Source organism: Tursiops truncatus, chromosome 20, assembly GCF_011762595.2.
Source record: "Tursiops truncatus isolate mTurTru1 chromosome 20, mTurTru1.mat.Y, whole genome shotgun sequence".
NCBI classification, from domain to species: Eukaryota; Metazoa; Chordata; class Mammalia; order Artiodactyla; family Delphinidae; genus Tursiops; species Tursiops truncatus.
This window is the reverse complement of record NC_047053.1, coordinates 50,063,907-50,085,658: the sequence shown is the minus strand read 5'-3', so window position 1 is coordinate 50,085,658 and position 21,752 is coordinate 50,063,907. Positions and strand designations below refer to the sequence as shown.

General features: G+C 45.9%; 1 protein-coding gene across 2 annotated transcripts in view; it reads left to right on the top strand.

The window, feature by feature from the left end:
- The first annotated feature begins 1,355 nt into the window (after positions 1-1,355).
- SEC14L1 (SEC14 like lipid binding 1) overlaps positions 1,356-21,752 on the top strand; it is a 52,172-nt gene continuing 31,775 nt past the window's right edge. Inside the window, exons 1-2 of one of the 2 annotated variants that reach the window (XM_019938793.3) lie at positions 1,356-1,550; positions 4,045-4,137. In XM_019938793.3, coding sequence (XP_019794352.1) covers positions 4,075-4,137 — 63 coding nt within the window. In that variant the 5' untranslated portion in view covers positions 1,356-1,550; positions 4,045-4,074. Of the gene's footprint in view, positions 1,551-4,027; positions 4,138-21,752 lie in introns of both variants that reach the window. The other variant, XM_019938794.3, reaches the window with a different exon arrangement.

Genomic DNA, 21,752 nt, shown 5'->3' with positions numbered 1-21,752 from the left:
TACTTTTAACTGTGAAAAAAAATTTTAATTGAAGTATAATATATACATAAAAAAGCAAACAAATCATGAGTGTATGGCTCAATAAATTTCTCAATCTCTTTTGATCTGTAGTGTGGCGCTTTCCCTATTTTTTCCTTTGTACTTTGATAAGGAATGTGTTTGTCATGCAGTATTTCCCATGATTTATGCTTGGCTGATTATTTCCGCCTGGTATTATTTAACATGTTCCTCTGTTCCTATTTCTTGTACATTGGCCGTTGCCATCTAGAGGCTTATCAGATCAGGTCAATTTTGGGGCGAGACCATTTCATAAGTGCTGCTGTTTACTGGGTTGTCTCTTTCTCGGACCATCTTTTGAAGGTGGATGTGATTTTCACAAACAGGCAAAAGCCAGCCCTAGCTGAGTCTAGTAAGCAGGGTGGGTGATCAAGCTGGAAAAATGATGGTTTGAGGTGAAAAACAAGGTGTGATCAAGTAATGAATGATTTTCTTGTGTGGCTGGTAAACTGGCCCTGAAGGAAATTCCGAAACTGTTCCAAAAATGTGCTGTGCACTGGCAGCGTCAAAGGCAGAGCCACCGAGGGTGACTAACGCAAACGGAACAACAGTGACATTGATGGAGAAACTGTATGTTGGCTATAAAACCATCTTTGTTGTGTGGGTGGACATGCGTACTGTCCTTCTCTAGTCATTAGCTCCTCTTAAGAACCCCTAAATGTCTCAGTGTGCATCACACTTGTGCTTCAAAGTTGGAGCTCTTGCCGAAACGCCAGATCCACTTGTCTTAGGTCCATCGAACAACTCGGACGTGTTGACAAGATGCTGCTGGGTCCCACCCAGCCCCTCCCCAGCCCTGGCGTTTGCCTCATCTGCATTACTCGGCGAGAATGTGGTCAGGGCACCGCAGAAGTCAACAAAAGATGAGGAAGTACGGGGAGCCTCCTGCGCCGATCAGACAGACCAGCTCGGCCCTGAGCACCCGCAAAGCCGGAAGGCCCGGGCTATTTTGATGCCTCGCAGACTTCCCAGTTCCAAGTCAGCGGAACGCCCCGGGGCCACTGCTGGACGCCCCTTTTTTGTCTCGGCAGCCTCCGCCCAGCTACTCGCGAGCCCCGCCCCCCACACTAGGCCCGCCCCGTGACGCAAATCTGGGTGCGGCCAAGCGCCTTTGGGTAGACCTGCCTTGCTTCTGGGCCGACGCCTACTCCGAGCTCCTCCCACGCCCTCCGGCCTGGAGTTGGCGCCTGCGCAGCTCGGCTCGGCCCAGGTTGTCACCCCTCCCCCCTTCCTAGCAACCGTCGTCGCTCCTGCCTCTGCCCCTCGGCCGCTTTCGCGCACGCGTACCCCTTCGCCCGGCCCCGCCCTCCCCGTCACCCGTAACAACCACAGGAGCCTCGCTGGGCCCCTCCGGCTCCCGCCCCACGGCCCACTCCCCGGAACCGGCTGCTGAGCTGCCGCCGCCTGCAGTGGAACGGCGACGGCGCCGCGGAGCCGCCGGCATGAGCTACCCCCGCCGCCCCGCATCCCCGGCCCGGCCCTTCTGACAAGAGGTAGGCGCGCGTCTCCGTGGCGGGCTCCGAGCGCGCCCCCGGCCCGGCCCCTCCGGGAGGCGCGAGGCTCTCGCCTCCGCCTCCCCGCCTTGCCTACCCTTCCCCGGCCCCTCGGCTCCCCTCGGCTCTCCCCGGCTCCCCCCGGCTCCCCGACTCGGGAGCGGACTGTCTTCCCGCCCGCCTCCGGCCCGCCGACCCCCGCGCCGCTCCTACTGTATTGGTCGCCCCCTCCCCGCCTCCACCCGTCGATATTCCCACCCGGGACCCCTCCTGGGGGAAGCGGAGTTTGGGGTCCCAGCCGGCCTCTGGCGCACCTCCCCGGGTCGGCCGGAGCTGGGGGCCCGAGGGGCCGCCGCGCCGGACCCCCGGATCGAACGGAGGGCCCGGCTGCCCCTTGAGCCTGCTCGGGGTGGACTCACTGGGTTTGGCCATTGGCTAATTTTTAAGCACCGATTGTCATGCAGTAGAGGTTGCCCTGGTCCACGGTGCCACTTGGCGGTTGTAACTCCGGATTCCCACGTAGGACGTTTTTTCGGACCAGAGCATCGGAAGCTGGGAACTGGCAGGAGTTCAGAAGCTCGTGAATTAGCAGGTTCTCGAGCGTAGTCGCTTTGGGTTCTGCCGGGCAGCGGAATCCCGAATGGGTGTTACCGAGTCTTAACCGAGCATTACTTTTTTTTTTTTTACATTCTCCCCCCACCCCCTTTGATACTCCGTAATCACCCTCTCCTTCTGTGGGAGACACCCTAAAATTAATTTTCCTAATTAAAAATTTAAAAGGTCGTTGAATTCCTGCCGTGCACCGGCATTATCAGGTTGGCAAAACTAAATAGAACGCGGTCCCAGCGCACCAGGACCTGCCAGTCCCAGAATCAAGATTATAGAACACGGTCCCAGCGCACCAGGACCTGCCAGTCCCAGAATCAAGATTAATGACAGCATTCCAGTTGATTGTGGTGGATTCAGGAGTTTGTCTCTGAGTCTCATGATTTTAGAGCTGGAAGTCTTTCAAGATTATCTCACCCCAAACCTCACTTTGCAGAGGTGGATCTGAGTCCGGGGGAAGTCAAATGACTTGCTTGAGGTCTCCCAGAGTTATTCTTTAGCAGTTTTCAGAGTGCCAGATATGGCTGTTTTCCGCCAGAACCTGTTCTCTCTGAGAGATATGCGAAACATACCAGAGGAGGTTCCAGACCTGTTTAAATGCAATAATATAGGTAGGAATCTTACGATATAAAACGTATCTTCGTAAAGTTTTCTTTTTTTACTGCTAGACTTTGGACTCCTTGAGGATATTACATTTTGTACTTCTGAATATCCTCTCACCATATTCAGCATAAAATAACATTCTTAATGATTATCGTCCGCAGGACAGGTAGGCTCTCTGGATTTATTTTTCTTCCTCCCTTTTAAATAGGGAAGTGAAGTCCCATAGAGGACTCCAAATAAAAGTGTGTTTTCAGAAAAATCCAGGTAGGCTGGGGCCAGTGTGTAAATGTGTCCCTGGCAGGAGGATTCCTGACTTTGAAGTAGGCTTCAGCACTTAGTTGATTGCTTCCTGATATTACAGCTGTTTGAGGCTGGAGAAGTCAGTGGAGCCTCTAGCCAGAGTGCTTGGTGGTATCTCTGCCATTTGAAGATAGATCCCTGAAGTTGTCTTTTAAAAAAAATAATAATAATAATTAATTAATTTAATTCTTGGCCGCGTGGGGTCTTAGTTGCGGCGTGGGGTCTTAGTTGTGGCATGCGTGATCTTTGTTGCGGTGCACGGGCTTCTCTTTAGCTGTGGCGTGCGGGTTTTCTCTCTCTAGTTGTGGCACGCAGGCTCAGTAGTTGTGGTGCGTGGACTTAGTTGCCTCGCGGCCCATGGGATCCTAGTTCCCCGACCAGGGATGGAACGCACCTTCCGTGCATTGGAAGGCAGATTCTTTACCACCGGACCACCAGGGAAGTCTCTGAAGTTGTGGTCTTGCACTTAGAAAATGGGGATTGACAAGTTTCCTTTCAAAATAGCTTTTGAGGAATATCCCATAATTTGAGACACACTAGTGTTTTTTTCCACTTTTATTTTTGTGTGTCCTGGGCTTAATATCTTGAAGTGCCACCATTTTAATTTGGCTTCTAATGGAAGTTGTTGAAGAGAAAATGATTCAAGAACTAATTGTATGGGTTATCAGAATAATGGAATCATGACATCTCACTGCTGGAAAGGACCCAGGGCAGCCCCTGGAGAGGCGGTGAGGCAGGTAGGGCAATGGAGTCCTCCAGCCCTCAGACCAGAGCTGCTTCCCTCACTCCACTTGGGCTTTTCTCACCTTTTCTTACTGTCTTTATCGCCTTCCCTTGTCCTTCTATAATTAAGCCTCGTCTTTTGACTTTTGCGTGCATAGAATTACGACCCGCTGAGATTCCTTAGACTGTAGTATGTTGTGTAAATGCAGATTTAATTTTTTCTACATCATGTTTATTTATCACAGATGTTTGTGTTTTGCAGGTGTGAGAGGATTGCTGTTTTATTGCAATCATGGTGCAAAAATACCAGTCACCAGTGAGGGTGTATAAACACCCCTTTGAATTAATTATGGCTGTAAGTACTTTTCAGTTTACTCTTCAGCTTCTTATTTTTTTAGGTATTCAAATTTGGGGACCTGTTGCTCCACTTTTATTTGTTCTGTTTTTATGCTTTTGAACTTTATCGAATTTGTGAAATGTTTTTAAACTACAAGTCTCTGAAAATCAAAATCTGCATGTTTATTTTTAAAATAATTCACCTTAGGGTAATGTATGAATTTCAGTTAATTCTCCTTTTGAAAACACAGAAGTGGGATTGTGACTAAATAATTCTTCCTCTGGATTTTGCTCTTTTTTTGTTTGTTAAAGTAGAAAAGGGATGTGGAGGGCGGGTTTTTCCCTCTGCTGCTCATTTAGACTATGGATGAGTTCACCATATGGAACTGACATTATAGGATGCAGTTTAATTTACCAGATTCTAAGGACTCTGATGAATGAATTTCCTCCGCTAATATCAAATTCATAAGTCATATTAGAATTCTACAAATGGGTAACTAAAGTCTTAATTTTCTTTGTTACTGCCTAAAGAGTTTGGTTCAAAATAAGCATTTCACTAGAGGCAAAAAAATCCCCCAAAAACCCAAAACAAACTTTTTGCCAATCCCTTTAAGATTAGTATAAGGTATTCTTTCCTTTCCCTTCTCTTTTGTGTTATTGTTAAGGTGTAATATAAGTGGATATACAGGAAGATGCCTCTGTTGTGAAGTATGCCCTGATGAAAGTGTCAGTCTGAACCGTGATGAGAAACCAGAGCCTTCCAGCCCGACGAGAGCCCCTCTGGGCTCCTCCTGGTCTCGCGTAGTTAGCCCCTACTCTGACTATGACACGGAGATGAATTTCTCTGTGTCTGTTCCGTGTATAAATAGAAACTCAGGTGTTTTTGCATATGGCTTCTTCCTGCTCAGCATTGTTTGTGAGATTTATCCAGATCAATTTAGTTTTGGAAAACAAAACAAAACTCAAGTCTTCTCAAGGGAACAATTTAGACTTAGGGCGTCTGTTTTTGAAATTGATGTATAATTTATAGACAGTGAAATGGTCACAGGTTTATAGTTTGATCAGTTTTCACTGAAGAGTGACACGCATCTCCGTCAAGATGCAGAACCTTTCCATCTGTTACCTCAGAAAGTTTCCTTGTGCCCCTTCTCCATCAGGTGTGAGGTTTGGGTTTTTTGTTGTTGTTGCGGGGGTACTCTTTAGTTCTGTATGTTCCTTCAATACTAGGACTGTTCAGTATTTTATATCTAGGGCTTATCAGAAAGGCTTGCTTCCTGTTTGCATGTTCTGGGTGCTGGTTTGGCATTTGGTCACAAGGAGCAGAGGCCCACTCCGGCCTGAGAGCGGGTATTGTCGGTGGAACACATGCTGTGTGCGATGAGATCGCGCAGAAATCCAGGAATGCGAGCCGGCAAGGCTGAGCTCCAAGAGCCCCGCATGGGCGGGTGGTTCCTGGCAGCAGTTGTCCCCGGAACTCACCCCCCCCCCCCGCCCCCCGCCCCGGGCTCTGCCTCCTCCATCTGCCTCTCCCCCCACCACCACCAGGCTGCTTTGCTCTCTCCTGCCTTTCCCTCCCCTGCGCCTTCAGCTCCTGTGCTTTTTCAGCTGGTCATAACCCCTCTGGCTCCAGTTTGCCTTTGTGGCATTTCTTGTTGCCTTCTTTCAGTTTCTAAGTGACCGGTTCTTGTCACATTTCCTAGTTCAGATTCTAGAGAGACTAGATCTGGTCCTTCCCCCTGGGCCCAGGAAGTCGGTTGCTGGCCGGCCTGTGGGTTCCTTGTGGGGCTTGGTCACCTATCCCTTTTCGGTTGGCAGGGGCTGGTGGCGCTGGGGGATTGGTGTGGGGCCGTGGAGGGCAGTGAGCCCGGGAGGTGCCCGGGAGTGGAGCGGGCAGGCATGAGACTGGTGTCTTATGTTTTCCAGAATGCTAAGGACGATTTTAAAATCTTGATGCAACCCTGATCATTTGAGGCAAAGACTAATCTCTTATGCAGACACTGGCTTTAATAAAGAGGTATTTTGATTGTCTAATGTTCAGCTTCCTTATTTTCCTTTCTTTACAGCTTTCAAAATGGTACAGTTTGCCTTGCCACTTTTATGCATGGATTTACAGAAGAAATTGAAATTGAAATTCTCAGCCACCCCTCAATCTTTTAAAATTAACTGATTTTTCACTTGCTTTTGTTTTAAGCAGTAGTAAATTTTTTTTGAGTTGTTAGAAATTATTTTTTAATCTGAAAATAAAATGTTACCTTTTTCCTTCCAGAATTAGAGACAGACGTGCATGTTCGTTAAGCCTGTAGTGATTTTTGTGGTGCCACTTGCCGCTTTTCTGATTGTAATTGCACAGCATAAAATCCTCAGTATTTTCCTTGCTCTGTTTTTTCTCTTGTTGATGAAAAACAGTGGTATAAGTTACTCTAAAAACGTTCTTTTCATTTCATTCAGGATGAGCAAAGAGGTATATAGTTAATGCAAGAACGGAACTATAGCTTCAACGAAATATTTTTGAGAACCTCAAAAAGTGACTGTGCTTCAGTAATCACAGCATGGGACAGTGACAGAAGTGTTCGTCAGGTGATCAGCTTGTGGTATTGCCAGGTGGATCCAGGTCCTAATTTACAGGGTCCTGTGATGACCGCTGGCGGAGATGCTGTCGTTCACTTAAGGCCTTTGTTTTAACCAAGAGTTTTGTTGTAATTTAGGATTGCCAGGATATGCTGAGGTAGGAAGTGCCTATGTCAGTAGGTATACAGTGGGTATCAAGTATGTTAATTGATTTTGATTGATTTAATGACAACTGATGATTTGTTTTGGGGTCAATATACTGGTAGAATTAAGAAATCATGTAAATGTTAATGGTAAACAAAAAGAATTGAAGTGAAGGTGTTTCAGGAGGCATTTGTGGCATCTGAGGGACATTCTGTTGTTAGATGTGAGCCCAGAAACAATTGTTGGAGCTTCAGTGAGTTGAGAAGTCCCCCAGCTCAGCCCCCTTTGAGGGTGAGGCATCTGAGCCTCAGAGAAGTTAAAGCTTCCACAGTTAGCTGAGGTAGAGAGTTCGGTGTTCTTTTTATCATAATGTGTACCCTGGAATGTGTTATGAGGGTTCTTGTCCTTGAAGATGTCTGTGACCTTTCCAAGCTCAACCAGAAACATTTCCTGGGGCTGCTCTGCCTGACTTGTGGGAGGAGACCTTAATCAGTGAAGAACATTCCAATGGATTGTGCCTTCAAGGATCTGTGGTCTCACCCGGGCCTAGTGAGGTGCCCGCCGAGAAGGGGCTTAAGGTGGGAGGCGTGGTTCCGAGATGCTTGGGTTTGAGTGTTTCATTTTGAAATTTCTGAGGTAAAATACAAATTTTGAAACTTTCAGCTTTCTCCCTCCTGGTGTTCATGGCCCTTTCATAAAGGACACAGAGGGAGGACGAAGGAGAGAGAGTCCATGGAACAGAGTAAAGTGCAGAGGCAGGGGGTCGGGGCACGGGTCCGAGGCCTCTGTGGTCACAGTGGCGGGGGAGGTGAGGACCTGTCTCTGATCCTTTTCTCGCCTGGGGACAGCTGCCGTTGGGACTAGTTGGAGCGCGTGACAGGAGAGGCCCCACTGCTCTCTGTGACGTGCCACGAGTCGCTGCCTTGTCCAGCCCCGTTTCTAGTGGGCTTCCTGTCATCCGACGGATTTGGTCACGTCGCTCTCTCCTCTCCGCACCCGCACAGTCTCCCTGTTCTCTCCATCCTGTCATCGTGCTCCCAGACCCCCTTGGCCATCTGTATCCCTAGCAGGTGCATCTTTTAGATTGTGCCCTCAAGTCACATCTCTGTCCCTTTCTCTCCTGAGCACCGCCTTCGGTCCAGCCTTTGGAGGGCATGACCAGAGCTGTTATTTTCTTACTTACACATGCCTCCCTTTGGTCCGTACTGTGTTCTCCTGCCAGACACTGTTTCCACTTGTCAGCCCTCTGTTGAAGTGATCTCTTATCAGTCATATCCGTTCTAAACTGCTTTGCTCTTTCCTCAGGGCCCTTATGTCCTACCCTCTCTGTTTAAGCTTATTTCATAATTATGCAAACTTCCCAGCATGAATGTTTACCTCTATTCTGTGCTGTCCCTGTTTGCCACTCGGTGTCTTTTCCTGCCCCCACCCTTTCTTTTGACACTTCCTTCCCCGCGTTAGATGCTCACCTTCCCCAGCTGTCTGATCCTACTCCTACTGGCCCACCCGCTTCCCTGATGCTGCTCAGAAGCCCTTCGCGTTTCTCTCCCTTTCCTCCGACTCCTCCTTAACGGTGTAGTCAGTGGCAGGTGATTAGTTTCTTTTATTCTCTATTTTGTATGTTCCTCGAGGGCAGAGGCTTTGTTTTTTCCCTTGTTCCCTCCAGCTTCGGTACCAAGCACATAGCAGGCACTCAGATATCTTTGATCAGCTGGTGTCTGTTCACTTGAGCTTTTCGTGTGAGGATATGGGAAGTGGGTTTGGTGGCTGAAGCTCAGGTCTGCGGCCTGTCTTCAGACAAGGGATTTATGTTTTCTCCACGGAAAAGAGGTAACATGCTCTGAACCTTCAGTTAACCAATGCCTCCCTTAGGAGCAAAGCCCTTTTGTGATGAAGTTGGCTTTTTTTTTTAACATCTTCATAAATTATGCAAAACCCATTTGATAAATTTCGTAGTAGTTTAAGTGATGTACTTTTACGAGTTGAGTAACCGAAAAGCCCTCTTTGCAAGCGTGTGGTTGCTGATTGAATGGCCCCCAGAACAACATTTGCTTCTGCTCTTTTCATTCTCTTGTTTGTTTCGTTCTCTGGTTTTTTCTGTTCATTTTCTCTTTCCTCAGATACCTCATGTCTTCCCACCAAGACTAGAGGATGAAGGGAGGAGAAAGAGATTTGATGTGATACTAGGTGCAGAGCTGGGCCCCGCCACAGACGTGCTCTGTAACCTAGTGTCTAGGCTGGTCACTAGTGGAGACTGTTGTGAGGACGTGATAGAACTAAGCAGACCACAGACGTGACGGTGGGTGAGGCAGGGCCTGGAAACATCCACAGCCTCCCCCATCCCTTTCTGACAGCCAGCCCCTGTCCCGCTCCCAAATACAAGGTGAAATGAATCAGCAGAGTCATATGCTGGCATATAAACTCTGAATGTGTGTCTCTTTTAGATGAAATAGACATTTGTACTTATATTTAAGCTTTATTTCATCCATTCACAGTTTATACATCAGGACAGCTGGGAAGATATGTGGGGGACCCCGGCGTAGGCTCGTGTACTGCAGCGCAGTCTGAGGGGAGCCTCACACCAAGGGCAATCAAGTTGGCTCTTTCTGGGGCGGGGGCGGGGGCGAGGTGCACAGAAATCCGAGCAGCAGAGCGCTTCCCAAGGAGGGCCCCCCATGCAGCCCTTTCCAGATTGTTCCTCTGTTGGTTGGGGTCCTGCCGGAGCCCGGCTTGCTCTGCCTTCTTGCTCCGAGGCGGCTGGCTGCCTCCTGAAGCCCCTGTGTGTTCACCCACCCCTTCCTCCGTGCCTGAAGATATTGGGAGCCCCAGTCTCCTTTCCTCTGATTTCGTTTTCTTCCTCTGACCTGAGTCCCATGCATATTGTGTTTTTACCTTTATTTCAGTTACGAAATATTTTCATTCCATCTTTTGCTTTTCTTTTCGAAGCACATCCTCTTCCTCTCATCCTAGATTTTATCCCTGGGCCTTTTTGTAGTTTCCAGGTTTCTGATGGTTAGGTGTGATGTTGAAATACATCTTTTTCATTAATTGAGGTATTGTTAGATCTTCAGTGAGCCTAATATGCAATAGAATTTGTTTTTACTCAAAGGAATAAGCAGTCTGCATTTTGGGGTCGCTAACTTTTAAAACCAGTTTTATTCAGTCTAGGAGTGAAGGGAAATGGTCCAGTTTCTCTAATGTTATATTAAGGATCCTGGGCAGTTTTTAGTGGGGGAGGTTGTACTCTTTTCATTTATCAAGTTTTTGAATGCCATAGTGTAAATGCTATTGCATTTAATCAAAGCTGGGATTGTAGTCAGACGTGCTTAGCTTTGAAAATGAGCAATTATGGTGTACTTCCATTGTACACTATTTTGTACAGAACCAGGCATTTTCCATTCTCTTAAACCCACTCTCCAAATACATTATGCACTCTGAATTACTTTTAATGTGCTAGGGTGAAGGCAGTTATGGTTCAGTAGGAGATATTTCAAGAAGAAATAAAGCAGGATCTGATTCAGCTCCTTGCCTCTTTGATTTACCTGTTTTTGTCTAAAAAAACAAACAGGTAAACCCTGTATTATGGAAAATTTCAAGCATACAGAAGTAGAGAGAAAGGTACCCATGGCCCAGCTCCAAAAGCATCAACATTTTGCCAATTTGTTTCATCTGCTCTCCCCACTTTTTCCCCCGCTGGTGTATGTAAAGCCGATTTCAGGCATCTTGTCAGTTCATCCCAAAACACTTCAGCATGCACCTCAAACTATAAGGACCTTTTTCTTTTTAAAAGGTAACCTCCGTGTCATTATCCACCCGGCAAGAGTACTGATAATTCCCTGATGTCATCCAATAGCAAGTCCATGTTCAGACTGTCTCAGCTGTCTAAAACAATGTCTTTTTCTTTTAAATTTAATTTATTTTTGGCTGCGTTGGGCTTCGTTGTTGCGCATGGGCTTTCTCTAGCTGCGGCAAGCGGGGGCTACTCTTTGTTGCTTTGCGCAGGCTTCTCATCGTTGTGGCTTTTCTTGTTGCGGGGCACGGGCTGTAGGCGTGCGGGCTTCAGTAGTTGTGGCACGTGGGCTCAGTAATTGTGGCATGCCGGCTCTAGAGCGCAGGCTCAGTAGTGGTGGCACATGGGCTTAGTTGCTCTGTGGCATGTGGGATCTTCCCGGACCAGGGCTCGAACCCGTGTCCCCTGAATTGGCAGGCAGATTCTTAACCACTGTGCCACCAGGCAAGCCCCTTAAGCAATGTCTTTTTATAACTTGTTTGGATCGTGCTTCAAATAAACCTTTGTGTTTGGTTATTATGTTTCTTCAGCCTCCTGTGTTCCTTTACATCCTCCTTTTCCTTTGTTTCCTTTCCTGCCATGGCTTTGTTACAGAAACTGGGTCACTTGTCCTTTTCAATTACCTTAACCTTTTGCTGATTTAATTGTTCATGACGGCAAATAGGCACAGGGAGTACACACAGGCCTGAGATCAATCAGTTCATCTACTTTTTAGCAGCTCTGTTTAAACATTCCCTGATAGAGATTGAAGTGAGTGGTTAAAACCGGCTGCTCCTTTTTCGTCCTGGTGATTATCCTTTGTAATTTTGAGTTGCAAATAGGATGCAAAACATTTTTTTCCCAAATTAAACTGGGTTTTTCCATTTATAGTTACTTTGTAACCCACTTCATTGATCCCACTGTTTATAGTGAGCAGTTGAAAGGAGTTAATTTATTGGCAGGTCTGATTAAGAGGGTTTCTGTGTAGCGTCTGCTGTGAGCGCTTGGGGACCCCTGAGGTGGTGGGGGTGGCAGTGGTGCTGGCCAGTCCTTTGTGCTTCTTTCATGAGAGCCCCGGATAGGGATGTCGGTCTAGTTGGGGAAGTGCCCACAGAGAAATTCACTGAAGAGAGGATTTGCCTTGGCAGGTGTGATAATTGATCTTTCTATCTTGATTTTTAACCTGTGCGAGAGTGAAACTGACAATTTTATATACTTCTAGTGGAATAATTTTACATGTTGCAACAGAAAGCATGTATCGCATTACAGTTCTCTTGAAAGGTACAATTTGATGTTAGGAGTACTGGCCTTGGTTTTGTTTTTCGTATGTAGGTTTATGTAATTATCACTCTGTAAGATAATTGCTATATATATCGTGATATGTACTGAATCCTTTTTCCATTCCGAAGTCCGCCACGAGTATTTCATAGATCTCTCCTACATGGTTTTGCACTAGAGTATCCCTAGTGCATTGTTCACATGCATAGTGCAGATCTGAGTGATTGACAAGTGTCCAGTTCTAAATGTCTCGCATGTTTGATTAGACGGCTGGTGGTAGCTCTCTTCCTCTCGGGTCTCTGGCCCTCCCTCTGGTTGCCCTTGCTTTTGTTACTCCACCTACCTCCTTGCCTTCTTGGGTACAGATGGACTCTTCCTTTAATGATAACTTGTTTTGCTATTTTGAGACCCCCTAGTTGAATATTTTGTGTTTTCTGGACATCACAGGTGTTTTAATTGGTAATTAATGCTATTTTAGGAATATCCAGCTCTCTCTCACCCGACATCTCTTCCTGGGCAGCCTCATTTAAACCCATGGCTTCAACTGTCACTTTATAAACCACAGCTCTGAAAGCTTATCTTAAGCCTACACGCAGGAGCTTCCAGATTTCCAGCCAGCTCCCTGCCAGGACATCTCCACCTGGCCATTTCAAGGCAGGTTTAGTACATCTGAAACAGAGTCCACACTTTCCTTCTGCCCCACAAAGAGCACACCAACAGAAAACACACACACACACACACACACACACACACACACACACACACACACACACACACACACACACACTCTCTCTCTCTCTCTCTCTCTCTCTCTCTCTCTCTCTCTCTCTCTCTCTCTCTCTCTCTCTCTCTCTCTCTCTCTCTCTCTCTCTCCTCTGAAAAGCTCTACTTTTCCTCCGAGCTGCTGCTTCTGATGAGCGCCACTGCCACGTGCCCAACCCTCAGACCCGGAACCCAGACATCCCTGACAGCCCCCCTCCCCCCTCAGCCCTGGTGATGGCTGGACCCTTGCCAGTTGAGGAGGTCTTCTGACCTGGGTCTGAATCTGCTCCTTTGACCCTGTTGGCTCAGCCTCAGATCACAGCTCGTCCCTTCACGTCCAGGTCCCTGCAGTGACCTACGGGCTCTGCATCTCAACCCTGTCTCTCCCACCCGCTCTTTCTGAGGGTTGCTGCCGCCCAGTCTTCCAGTTGTACATCTGACCATGTCACTTGCTAGTTTAAAATTCTCAAGTGGCTGCACCTCACCTCCGAGACAAATTTGGACCCTTTAGCTCCATCCCGGAGCCCTTCTCCTTCTACCTCTTAAGGTCTTCTCGTAGCCTTGTCTCCGCAGGCGAGACCCTCACGTGCTCCCCGCTCGAGTTCTGTAGGGTCACTGGCTGCTTCCCAAGTGTGCCATTCTGCTTCCTGGCCTTCGTGCCTGGAGGGCCTTTCTCCATCCTTCTCACTGGTCAGATCCTGTTCTCAGAGGAGTTCCTGCTCTGGGCTCTGGTGTCCCACTGTCACCTCGCCGGTCCCTGCCTTCCTGGAGTCGCTAGGCTTGTCACCTTCCCTTACACTCGAGCATCTTGAGGGTGGGAGCCAAATGTTCTGCTTTTTACCCTGAGCATAGAGGAAGGCCCCAGAAATTGATGTGTCTAAAGAATAAGCGAGGGCTTCCCTGGTGGTGCAGTGGTTGAGAGTCCGCCTGCCCATGCAGGCGACACGGGTTCGTGCCCCGGTCTGGGAAGATCCCACATGCCACTGAGCGACTGGGCCCGTGAGCCATGGCCGCTGAGCCTGTGCGTCCGGAGCCTGTGCTCCGCAACAGGAGAGGCCACAACAGCGAGAGGCCCGCGTACCACAAAAAAAAAAAAAAAAAAGAATAAGCAAGTCCTGGGATGCGTGCTCTCGCTTCCTGCATGACTCTGCTTCTGGCAGTGAAAATTTCAACAAAAGGTCACATTGGAACATACTCTTTTGGTTGGATTTACTGCTTATACTTACATCGTGTTTTGAAGGAATCTGATGCAAATTGGTTTTTGTAAGTAAAATAGGGTTTATGATCAGTGAACTGAAGCCTATAATTACTATAGTTGACTGACAAACGTGTCCTGGTTTATGTATCACTTGGTGTTTGAGTGGCTTTTTTCGCATAGCAATGAATGCCAAGTATATAAAAAATTTTGTTTCTGTGGTTCTACAGAACATAAAATTCATTTAAAAATTCTTGACTCTGATAGAATAGTATTCTAATTTTCTTTTTGAGATCTCTACAGGTTTAAACCTGAGAGGTTGGTGATGCATGACTCTTCTTTTCTTTTTTTTTTTTTTTTTTCCGGTATGCGAGCCTCTCACTGCCGTGGCCTCTCCCGTTGCGGAGCACAGGCTCAGACGCGCAGGCTCAGCGGCCATGGCCCACGGGCCCAACCGCTCCGCGGCATGCGGGATCCTCCCGGACCCGGGCACGAACCCGCGTCCCCTGCATTGGCAGGCAGACTCTCAACCACTGCGCCACCAGGGAAGCCCTGACTCTTTTTCTTAATGAATAAGTTACTCTGTAACATAAGGTGGTCCTAATCATAAAATGTGTGTTTTTCTTTTTGCTTGTTTAATGCCTATATATGTTTTAAAAACCAAGTCCAGAACTAAAAGCTACAGGTACATATTTTAAGAAGTAAATTGATTTAAGAGATGGTTGCATTGCAGGATATATGCTGTTAATATTGAGAAAGCTCTTCCCCAGATGCATGTTATCTTCATTTTACTGAACACAGAGTTGGTTTAGAATGCAAATTCTAACAGTTCTAAATTCTGATTCTTTACTGAATCAGGATTTCTGGGGGCAGGCCCAGCAGTCTGGTTTCACAAGCCCTGGAGATGGTTCTGATGCCTGCTTGGGTTTGAGGACCACTGGTTTAGATGTCCTTAATTTGGTTTGTAGTAAATGGAATAGGAAGAAAGGAAGTTGGTTTCAGTTATAACTTTTTTTAATTTAAAGATTTTGAAAGGATAGATTATTTAACAGTTGTGTAACAGAGACTCTTGTTACATTTTGTTTTCTTTTGAAGGATTGAACGTACACTAAAAGGAGACTGTTTGCTTTGTGTGCTTCTCCAGACTGCTGTTCTTGAGTTTATTTAGTGATACCAAAATTATATTAACAAGCATGTGCTTCCTTGAACTGGTCTTAACTGAATTATTTGTATGGCTTTATTTGCTAATTTTCAGGTGGAGTAGATTTGCACTTTTTTTATGTGGTAAAATATACATGACATAAAATTTACCATTTTAACCAGTTCCAAGTGTACAGTTCGGTGGTATTAAGTACATTCACATGTTGTACAGCCATTGACACCATCCATCTGCAGAACATTTGCATCTTCCCAAGCAGAAGTTCTGTCCCCATTGGACACTAACTCCCCTCCCCCTCCCCCACCCCCAGCCCCTGGTACGCCCCACCCCTTTTCTACTTTCTGTTTCTATAGATTTGACTATTCTAGATACCTCACATAAGAGAAATTACACAACGTTTGTCCTTTTTTGACTTGCCTATTTCACTTAGCATAATGTCTTCACAGTTCGTTCTTGTTGTAATGTGTCAAAAGCTTTTTTCTTTTTTAAAGTTGAATAATCCCACATATGCGTGTATATATAGATATACACACTACAATTTGTTTATCCATTCATTCATCAGTGGACAATTGGATTGCTTCCACCTTTTGGCTATTGTGTTTACTGTACATTTTTAAAGTCTAGTTTTTGACTATTATGTCAACCAAAAATAAGTGCATATCTCTCTAGGTTTATTTTTTGGTCTTTTATATTTGATAGATTCCAGATCCAAAAGACAAGTTCCTTGAGGAGTTCAACCACTGTATTTCATTCCACCTGTTCAAAACAGATCTTTAAAGTTACATCTCATGATTGCCACTGCTGTTAGTTTCTTAACAAAGGAAGAAGAGCATCTGAAAGTAGATGTAGAATGATGAGCTGGGGGGCATGCACTGAAACAGAATGGGGGCTCCTGCCATAAAGGAAGGGAAGTGGTAGAGAAAACAGAACCGAACACGTCAAGGTCTGTGAGGTACAACTTGTATCATAGGCGTTTAATAAGCAGCGCTTGATAGATATTTTCCTGATACAGTAACCCGACTCCTACTATCAGCCTACTGACGATAGATTTTTTATTCTGGTTCATGAGACCGGATAATATTTCCATGGCTCATTACATTCTTTTATGTGGGCAAACACATGGCATCTTTAAAAGCTGACAGCTGCAGGTCCCTGGAATATCAAATGCTCTTCTGAAGTCCACGAATTTATTTTTTACACTCTGGAAAGTAAAACAGTTCTCTGCCAAATACAGCTTAATTTGAAGAAGAATATGCAAAACTGCTATTTTTATTGTCACATATACTCAGTTTGCTCTCTAGTAGACAAAAGATTTCATGGATTAGGAATATTTTTGGAAAATCATGGCATGTTTTGGATTCCGTTGGGTCACGGATCAGTCATGTGACTGTTTCAAAGACAAAAAACGAAGAGAAGAGAAACCCTTCATAGCACTCCAGACAATCTTGTTTGCCTAGGACTTAAGTAACTGTGGTCTGTGAAACATTTGACCTTCAAGATTTATTGACAGAGACAAGATATCTTAAGTGTAAAGATGTACTTAAAGATGTGTATACCTCTATTTTTTCTGACTATTATCCTTTAATTCTCTAACATGATTGGTTAATGTTGTGCTTTTATTTATCTATCTATCTATTTATTTATTTATTTATTTTGCGGTACGCGGGCCTCTCACTGTTGCGGCCTCTCCTGGACACGCAGGCTCAGTAGCCATAGCTCACGGGCCCAGCTGCTCCGCGGCATGTGGGATCTTCCTGGACCGGGGCACGAACCTGGGTCCCCTGCATCGGCAGGTGGACTCTCAACCACTGCACCACCAGGGAAAGCCTTGTGCTTTTATTTTGATAATTGAAAAAAATAAACACATTGAGATCATCTGGATACCTATCATATTCATAGCTAAGTGCTATTAGACAGTATATGTTTTCTTTTAAGTTTATTTTGGGGGCACCAAACAGTACTTTTTTCTTTTTATTGAGGTATAATTGATTTACAATGTTGTGTTAGTTTCTGGTGTACAGCAAAGTGATTCAGTTATACGTATATATATTCTTTTTCATATTTTCCATTATGGTTTATTACAAGATATTAAATATAGTTTTCTGTGATATACAGTAGGACATTGTTGTTTATCTATTTTATATATAGTAGTTTGTATCTGCTAATCCTAAACTCCTAATTTATCCCTCCTCCACCCCCTTTCCCCTTGGGTAACCATAAGTTTGTTTTCTATGTCTGTGAGTCTGTTTCTGTTTCATAAATAAGTTCATTTGTGTCGTATTTTAGATTCCACATATAAGTGATGTCGTATGGTATTTGTCTTTCTGTTTCTGACTTACTTCACCTAGTATGATAATCTCTAGGTCCAAGCATGTTGCTGCAAATGGCATGATCTCATTCTTTTCTATGGCTGAGTAGTAGTCTATTCTCTGTGTGTGTGTGTGTGTGTGTGTGTGCGCGCGCATAAACACACACCACATCTTCTTTATCCGTTCATCTGTCGATGGACATGTAGGTTGCTTCTATGTCTTGGCTATTGTAAACAGTGCTGTGGTGAACATTGGGGTGCATGTATCTTTTTTTTTTTTTGCAGTACGCGGGCCTCTCACTGTTGTGGCCTCTCCCGTTGCGGAGCACAGGCTCCGGACGCGCAGGCTCAGCGGCCATGGCTCACGGGCCCAGCCGCTCCGCGGCATGTGGGATCTTCCCGGACCAGGGCACGAACCTGTGTCCCCTGCATCGGCAGGCAGACCCTCAACCACTGCGCCACCAGGGAAGCCCATCTTTTTTTTTTAATTTTATTTATTTATTTTATTTTTGGCTGCGTTGGGTCTTCGTTGCTGTTCACGGGCTTTCTCTAGTTGTGGTGAGCGGGGGCTACTCTTCGTTGCGGAGCGCAGGCTTCTCATTGCGGTGGCTTGTCTTGTTGTGGAGCACGGGCTCTAGGCGCGCGGGCTCAGTAGTTGTGGCTCGTGGGCTCTAGAGCGCAGGCTCGGTAGTTGTGGCACGGGCTTAGTTGCTCTGCGGCATGTGGGATCTTCCTGGACCAGGGCTCAAACCCGTGTCCCCTGCATTGGCAGGCGGATTCTTAATCACTGCAACGCCAGGGAAGTACCTATATGGATAGTTTGAATTTTATAACTGTATGAGTTTTTGCCCAGTTTGTTTGTATGTATTTAAGTAACATTACAATAAAAATAACTGGTTAACATTAAAGGTCCAAGGAAACTTTTATCTTTTAAAAGGGGTTTTTGTACGTTACTCAAACCGTTTCTCTGAGATAGATTTTGCTACACTTTCATGAATCCAAGTCAGTTAGGTCCTTAAATTGGGTTTTGTTTGACACTCAGCCAAGGTTGAAACCAACCTGAGGTGGGGAGGGAGATAAACATTCACTTGAGGGAATTGTTGGCTCAACTGTTTTCAGTGATAGTGGGCAGCCCTTTTGCACGATGGATCAGGAGTCACAGTTCTTTGACTTAAAATTGAGTATTGACTGGCAAGGCTGAGAATGGAAAATAGGGATAGCACTGTCTTCAGCTTCCGGGTCTGACTTAAATCTGTGGAAATTAACACAGCATAAACATTTTGCTGTCACACATAAACACATGCTGCTGTGTCACCATACAGGGGAATGGTGGGGGAAAAAATATCTTTTTATGTTTTTGTGATTCTCATGGTCATGTTTGCTTTTCATGAAGGAAGTTTTAGATTGTGAATGGCCCTCAAATGCAGCTGTATCATGTTTTTAACTTAAAGCTTTAAGCTTTTAAGGCAATTTCGTTGGAGAATGTTAGTCATGTAATGGGAAGGCAAAATAGGCCTGGATGCCACAGGGGGATGGGAGACAATTTCAAAACGAGTTCTGCCTTCAGGAGTCTTCTTATCTTATCTCCTGGAGGGGACTGGTAGGGCATTCCTCTGTGCTAGGCCTTGAGCACACAGTGGGCAACCGACAGCATACAGCCCCTTGAGGAGACCTGGTTGCCTGGGCCCCTGTGCGCACACGGGGGTCTCACAGCTGAACCACCATTTAAGAAACACTTAAAGAACGTCTAAAAGACCTAAGAGTAATGACGAGCATGTATTGGGTGCTGTATGCCAGTGTCTCATTCATTGCTCACACTGGCTTTGTGGGGTAGGCTCTTCTCCCCTCTCCTCCCCCCCCTTTTTTGAGATATAATTGATATATAACATTGTATTCACTTAACAATGTAATGATTTATGTACGTATTGTGAAATGATTACCCTAAGTTTAGTTGACATCCATCACCTCACAGTTACACATTTTTTTTTCTTGTGATGATAACTTTTAAGCTCTCTTACCAACTTTCAAATGTCCAATACAGTATAGTTCACATCCCCAGGACTTACTTAGCTTATAACTGGAAGTTTGTACCTGTGGGATAGGCTCTTCTCTTAATCCACTTTACAAATGAGAAAACTGAGATTTAAATTGCTTGCCAAGTAACCATCCCTGCCCTGGCTGCCTCGCCCACTGACCGTGCTGCAGACGGCCCAGGTGGCATGGCTCTGATCCGGTTGCATGTAAGCCCAGACTGCCTGCAGCTGGCTCGCCTCCAGGCAAACCCGATCTCGCCCCTCCACAGGCAGCGCTCAGACCCTTGGCTTTCCTGATTCTGGACAGGGCGAGTTTGCAGTCTTTGCTTTGCGGTTCCTCCCCAGTCCTCTTCCCCCAGCCTCATTCTCCCTATGATCTGTCTGTGTCTGACCTGGTTCCCAGCTGGGCAGTAAGCTTTCCCCCTACTGCTCCATCTTTGGTGGCTCGCAACCTTTCTTGCTCTTTTCTGTAACAGAAGGCTGGCGCTTGTAAGTGGTACCACTGAGATTCAAATCAAGGCCTGGTGATACTCCAGCCCAGGCTCTCTGTTGGCTCTGCCGTGTAGCTCCTTGGTTTGTGTCTGAGTCCTGAAGTGACAGTGCTGGAGGAGAGGAGGGAAAGGGCGCTGTTGTGTAGTTGAGGTGAATACCTGGTAATTGGGTGGTAGGGGTGGCAGGGAGGGAGTGGACGGCAAGTTGCTAGGAGCTCTGAGTTTAAAATAGTGTGAGGCCATGAGTGCTGGCGCCCTCGGGTAGTCAGTTGTGCAAGGTTACCCAGAGAAGGCTTTTGTCCTTGGAACAGTAGATGACGTTCCAGGATTGTGGGAACAGCAGTCTGATGTTTACGTTCATTCAGGCCATGATGGGAGCTGAGCAATTCGTTTCCTGACGCGAGTTCTTTCCCTTCCAAGTATACTGTGTTTCTTCATTCTGTGGAAAGCGTTAATACCATTAGCATTAAGCCTGATTCAGGGCTACCTGTAACCCTAACCTTTCAGAGAACATCTTGTTCCTCAGCAACTTCCCTTCCCCCCATTTATTTTATGAAAGTTCTCTTCCCAGCTTTGGTCATTTATCTTTGGGGCCATATTTTCTGCTTCTAGCAACTGAGTATAGTATATTTAGCTAATTAATGAGTTATATAACTAAATCCATGTGTTTCTTGTATTTCATATTACAGAGGGAATATTTTACTCAGTGCCTAAATTGAAATAGTATCATTTCTATCTTTATCCCCTCTTGGCTTTTTCTTTTCCTTAAAGAAGGAAGGAGACCTATATGATATTACTTACACCGAGTTCCTTTTTTTTTTTTCAGTTGGCTAATTATAAACTTAAAATAATTAGTTTCCAACCAAGCCTCATGGATTTACATCCTGTGTTTTTAGGGCCATGGAGGATATAATTAATTTTAGCTTGGTGAACACATGGGTTTTGGGGGTGCATTTTCAAAGTATAGTAGAGAAGGTAAATGTCAAATGAAAATGTTTAGTTTTTAAAGCCATTCACATTAGAAATTTCTCTTCCTCTTTTTGTGCAGAGCCAAGTTAGTTCCTGGACTGTGGGTGGCAGTGTCTTTGCTTAGTGATCACTTTTGTCTTCTTTGAGAAGTTTGTGTACAACCTGGAATGGTAGCTACATTTTTTGTACTTATTCTGTGTCAGGGCTGCTAAACACTCTACATTTTCTTTTTTTAATCTTCCACAATTCTGTACGTTAAAGCAGATGAAGAAACTAAGATGAATTGAAGATGAAGAAATTGAGGCTCATTGAAATTGAGTAGCCTTCCCAAGGCCCTCTTCTGATGGTAGGACTGGGCTTGAAGGCGGGTCTTCTCTCCCAGGGCCTGTGCTCTGAGACATGACGTTGCTCTGGGACACGCCTGGGTTCAGATCCCGGGATGTGACTTCCCTCCGCCTCTGTTTCCTCATTTTATTTTATTTTATTATTATATACTTTAAATAAATTTATTTATTTAATTTTGGCTGGGTTGGGTCTTCATTGCTGCGTGCGGGCTTTCTCTAGTTGCGGCGAGCGGGGGCTACTCTTCATTGCGGTACACGGGCTTCTCATTGCGGTGGCTTCTCTTATTGCAGAACACGGGCTCTAGGCGCGCGGGCTTCAGTAGTTGTGGCGCACGGGCTCAGTAGTTGTGGCACATGGGCTCTAGAGCACAGGCTCAGTAGTTGTGGCGCACGGGCTTAGGTTCTCCGCGGCATGTGGCATCTTCCCAGACCAGGGCTCAAACCCGTGCCCCCTGCCTTGGCAGGCGGATTCTTAACCACTGTGCCACCAGGGAAGCCCCTGTTTCCTCATTTTAAAGTGGGGAGAAACTTGTTTCACAGGAAGAGTCTGCCCAGTACATGCGTTAATCTTCATGAACCTGCTTATGGTGCGGCTGTGGGGAGGCAGTGCTGGC